This window comes from Sinocyclocheilus rhinocerous, unplaced genomic scaffold (genome assembly GCF_001515625.1).
Source record: "Sinocyclocheilus rhinocerous isolate Xijiao unplaced genomic scaffold, SAMN03320098_v1.1 scaffold9525, whole genome shotgun sequence".
Lineage (NCBI taxonomy): Eukaryota > Metazoa > Chordata > Actinopteri > Cypriniformes > Cyprinidae > Sinocyclocheilus > Sinocyclocheilus rhinocerous.
Window position 1 is genome coordinate 19177 of NW_015667042.1, and position 5778 is coordinate 24954.

General features: G+C 39.0%; 1 protein-coding gene across 1 annotated transcript; it reads left to right on the top strand.

Moving 5' to 3' along the window:
• The first annotated feature begins 2717 nt into the window (after window positions 1-2717).
• Window positions 2718-3611, top strand: LOC107733376 (trace amine-associated receptor 4-like). Its single transcript, XM_016544989.1, has one exon. It carries the CDS (start codon window positions 2718-2720, stop codon window positions 3609-3611), a length of 894 nt encoding a protein of 297 aa, XP_016400475.1.
• The last annotated feature ends 2167 nt before the right edge of the window (window positions 3612-5778 follow it).

A 5778-nucleotide genomic window follows, 5' to 3' on the forward strand; every position in this document is an offset into this window, starting at 1 on the left:
AGGCTATGGGAACTTACTGTTAAACTATTAACAGCTTTTTTCCCGTAGCGTCTTTACAATATTTTACAGTTAAAATTACACTCATTTTTTACAGTGGAATCATAGTCTTTAAGCCTCAGGAAATCTGTGCAGAAACTGTTATCACTTTTGATCACCAGGTGGTGCTATGCTCTACATGGTTAAAGGGATAGTTCACCCAAAAATGGGAATTCTGTCATCATTTAATCACTGTCATGTTGTTCCAAACCTGTATGGGTTTCTTTCTTTTGTTAAGCACAAAAGAAGATATTTTGACGAATGTGCGTAACCAAACAGTTGAGGGTAACCATTGACTTCCATAGTATGGAAAAAAATACTTGGAAAATACTTGTCAGCCATCTTTATCGTTTGATTTCTGTGTAGACCTGTGTTTGCTTCTCTCGTTATTTACTGTACACTACATGCGTGAATCAGTGGGCGGGGCTAATCAGGCAGTGATGTAGAAGCATGCGTTGATCTTCTTCTGCGGAGGCGGGGTTTAGCCACACTATTACGTCATAAAGTGACAGATTCCACAAGCTGTCATTTCGACATACTGGCTTCAATATAAGCTGTTTTTAGACTAACAAGAAAGTTTTGAGTTCTGAAACTTACAGGATGTTTTTATAGTACAATGACCTCTTATATGTCAAAAGATCAAGGTCATTTTGATTTCTCAGTTCATGACCCCTTTAATGTGTAATTAAAAGGAGTTTACAGGAAATCTGTGCAGAAACTGTTATCACTTTTGATCACCAGGTGGTGCTATGCTCTACATGGTTAAAGGGATAGTTCACCCAAAAATGGGAATTCTGTCATCATTTAATCACCGTCATGTTGTTCCAAACCTGTATGAGTTTCTTTCTTTTGTTAAGCACAAAAGAAGATATTTTGACGAATGTGCATAACCAAACAGTTGAGGGTAACCATTGACTTCCATAGTATGGAAAAAAAATACTATGGAAAATACTTGTCAGCCATCTTTATCGTTTGATTTCTGTGTAGACCTGTGTTTGCTTCTCTCGTTATTTACTGTACATTACATGCGTGAATCGGTGGGCGGGGCTAATCAGGCAGTGATGTAGAAGCATGCGTTGATCTTCTTCTGCGGAGGCGGGGTTTAGCCACACTATTACGTCATAAAGTGACAGATTCCACAAGCTGTCATTTCGACATACTGGCTTCAATATAAGCTGTTTTTAGACTAACAAGAAAGTTTTGAGTTCTGAAACTTTATAAACTGTTTTTAGACTAACAAGAAAGTTTTGAGTTCTGAAACTTACAGGATGTTTTTATAGTACAATGACCTCTTATATGTCAAAAGATCAAGGTCATTTTGATTTCTCAGTTCATGACCCCTTTAATGTGTAATTAAAAGGAGTTTACTTAAAAGGCGTAGCCATCAAAATCAAAATTTGTTTATATTTACAAAATAAAATTAAGTTGGCCAGTGAAAACATTGGAATTATTTTCTTTGTACTCTAGTCAATTATATAAAGGTTAAAGAGAATGAACAAATAACATATTCTTGATTTTATGGTATTTCACAAAACGTCCAAACTTTTCTGGAATTAGGGTTGTAAGAGGATCATTGTGCAGTGTAGAGAGCTTCATTGATTATAACATAATGTCATGAGATTGTGATGTACTAAGACGAGTAACAGTTTTTTAGTGATTACATATACATATTACATATAGGCTATATAATCCATTCAGTATTTGATAAAAGTTTTGCTTTTATGCTGCTAAGAGGACCAACAGCCACATACATGCTGCAACGTTTCGGGTGCACATCTGTATGTGAATGTGGGATTCAGTCTCAAAATTGCAGTGACTGTCATGGTGATAGTCATACCAATGGACAGGACAAAAATACTTAAAGTCCCCCCTGTAGTGAAAATCAAGTTTTTTTATGTTGTTTATTTGTCTATATGGTGTTTTTAATATGCCTTTAGACAAACCATGTGCCAATCTATTAATCAATACAATTTCTGAGTATTTTCTCCTTAAAACTGTAGTTTCCCAAAGGCTGACCCAGAAATATGGTTTGAAACAGCCCTCGGTTTGCTACGTCACAAAGGAGGCGCTGGCTGTGTGACTGAGTGGAGGCGGGACTAATTTGCATATTCATAAATCAGCGTATAGTAAATGAGGCAAGGGTGTAGAGTTGCATTCAAGCTATTTTAAGGAATGAGAAAATTATTTTCACAAGAAAAAACATTTAAATATGTAATTTTGATGATCAAAGATAAGTTTTAAGGGATAAAATATTTGACTACAGGGGGACTTTAAAATATGTCAAAATACTTGTGCGTTAAGGCCGGAATACCCTCAGTAATGGTGTATAATGTCTCCAACTCATCTATTGAGCTTCAGGTCAGGACACACAGTTTAAGTATATTTTCTCATTTTAATCCCCTGAGTTCATGTGTTTTTTTGTTTTTTTTACTCTGGGTAACAGTGACAGGTGTAGGGAGGGTTACCTCAAATCTGAGAGTATATATGACCAAATCTGAGCTGCTCTGAGTCAATTTAGGGAGTTAAACTAGATGGGCATGTACTATATATGTTCACCTTTATTTGGATATTGGTCTTTACCAAACTATAATCTACAAAATTATTCTGTTTATACTTTGGCTTATAGTTAACGGCCTTTTACAGTCACAAAGGAATTTATCTCAGTATCCGGAGCAGACGTGATGACTTCAAATGAAACTAACACTCAGATTGTTTTTCTCTGCTATCCACTCCGGCCGGACTCCTGTCTGAAAGTACAGCGCTATGTTGTGGTTAAAGTGGCAATGTATGTTTTCTTGGTGCTGATGATCCTCACAACAGTTTTTGGGAATCTGCTGATCATCATCTCCATCTCTCACTTCAAACAGCTTCAGTCTCCAACTCATCTGATCGTTCGCTCTTTGGCAGCCAGCGACTGTCTGCTGGGCTCTTTGGTCATGCCGTACAGCATGGTGCGATCTGTTGAAGGCTGCTGGTATCTGGGAGATTTTGTGTGTAAAGTGCATTCTAGTTTAGACACGAGCTTCTGTATGTCCTCCTTACTGCATCTCAGTTTAATATCTGTCGACAGGTACATGGCCAGTTGTGACCCTCTAAGATACAGAATGAGGGTCACAAACAACACTGTGACTGCATTTATTATCTTTATATGGCTGTTTTCATTTGTGTACAGCTTTTCTGTTGTGTTTTCAGGGATAAATGCAGTTGGACTTGAGATGCTGATATTGCAGACTCATTGTGTGGGAAGTTGTGTTTTGTTTTTTAACAAGCAATGGGGTATTATATGTCCAATTCTCACATTTTTCCTTCCCGGGACGATCATGAGCTCTCTGTATATGAAAATCTTCTATGTTGCACAAAAACACGCAAAGGTTATGTCAGAAAGAATGACTGGAAGGTTGAAGAGCCAAAGCTCTGCTCACAGAGAGAGAAAAGCAGCTAAAACTCTGGCCTTTGTCATGGGAGTTTTTTTGTTCTGCTGGCTTCCTTTTTTTACTGTAACTGCTCTTGACCCTTTTTTCAATTTTTTCACCCCAGCTGTTGTTTGCTGTCAGGTTCACAGCCCAGATACATGACATTAGTTAAATTTTTGCATATAAAGTACCATTATCTATTTTTTACAGTATTTTTAATTTTTCCTTTAAATTTTGTTTATGACTGCATACAGTGGGGCTAAAGGCACATCTTAAGGAAACTGTTTTCACTACTCCCATAGTAAATCTAATGCTTACTTAAAGTTAGTCTTTAAAAACACTAATAACATCATAATGCTGTGAAATATAATCTTTAGCAAATACCAAAACAAATACACATTTTAATACATTATAATTTTGTGATGCCCTAATTTACTTGTAGCATGTAGAACGACTGAATTTAAAATGACCGTTTTTAAAAAAAAAAGACAAAATTATATAGAATTTTAATAGGGTTGTTCCGATTCCGACACTAGTATCGTAAATGTCACCGATACCACAAACAATTCTGGCATCGGTATTGGCGAGTACTTGAACCCATGTACCGATCCGATTTTCTTAAACAAGACCTAGTTATGCCCGCTAGCTTTGCTTAACGCTGCAAATCGGAAATCAATTCTTAGAAGAAATGAAAACTTGCTAGCAGTATGTAGGCTGTTTGTCAGTATTTCAGACTGGACCAACCAGCCAGTAAAACGGTGACATGTCTCATATGCCATGCTGCAATTTCGAGGGGTGGCACAAGTATTAGCAACTTTACCACGATTAACTTAAAGCATTTGAAGACGCGTCGCCCCGAAGAACACAATGGTTACACAAAGATGAGGGCAGAGAAGGATGAGCCGTGCCAGAATCAACAATCTTTGGAAGCTTCATTCAAACGAAGAGAAAAGTTTTCAAAAGACAGCCAACGAGCAATAAAGATAACCAACAAAATTATCGAGTTTATTGTTCTGGATGACCAGCCGCTGTCAGTCGTCGAAAACATAGGATTTTGCCTCTTAATTGAACATTTGGGATCCCCGGTACAGTTTGCCTGGTCGCAAATATATCTCTGAAACAGCACTCCCTATGGTATATGAGACAGTGCGTGATCACATTTTATGTAAACTGAAAGATGTGCAAACAATTAGCTTTACTACCAACATTTGGAGCTGCGACGCGACCCAGCTGTCTTTACTAAGTTTGACAGCACACTGGGTGGACACAGTGACGCTGTCATCTTTTACTCTTCAAAGTGCAGTGCTGCAAGCTAACGAATTTTGTGGGTCACACACTGGCACATCCATAGCTGAATCAACTGAAGGGATGCTTGTGAAGTGGAATATCTCTAAGTCCTGTGTTCATGTTATTTTGCGTGGGAACGCAAGCAACTTGAAAAAAGCCATGGACGAGATGGGTGTGTCGAGTTTGGGGTGCTTCGCACACTCTCTCCAACTGGTGATACACGAAGGCTTATTATCACAGAGAAGTATGAGTGATGTGCTGGCGAACTGTAGGAAAATAGTCAGCCATTTCAAAAACTCGCCATTGGCCACAATGCGCCTGGAGGATATTCATAGGGATCTAAAAATGCCCACCAAACGTTTGCAACAAGATGTGGCGACGAGGTGGAATAATACTTTTTAAATGGTAGAGAGTTTACTTGAGCAGAAGCGGCCAATTTCAGCATACGGAGCTGGTCACGACCTGCTAGCCACACTGACTGCCAAGCAGTAGGCTTTGCTGGAAAAAACTGTCACTATCACCATTTGAGGAACTGACCAAACAGATTAGCTTCTCCACCTCGTCTGTAGCGGAAGTCATCCCCTCAGTTACAGTTCTAAAATGGCTACTTGCTTGGGAGAGCCAGGAGAACACCGGTATAAAAACAATGAAAACTACCCTTCTTGAGGCCGTCAAGAAACGATTCGCAACCATCGAGGAAGAGCCCTTGTATACAGTTGCAACTCTCTTGGATCCACGTTTCAAAGACAGTGTAACGAAGGGGACGTGACAACAAAGTGGGGATCCATCTGCGGGCTTTATTCAGAATCGTAGTCAGAACAGGCAGGGTCAAAACACCAGCAATCAACAATATCCAGGGAGAGACAAAAGGATAATCCACAAACAGGCGATGGTCAGGGCAGGCAGTAAACAATCGCAAAAACCAGGTAGACAGTCCAAGGAACAAACACACGAAGGCAAGGCAAATCAAGGCAAGGCGGAAAACATACAGGCTATACAATACTCAGTGATATGTGTGTGTGTGTGTGTGTGTGTGTAAGTG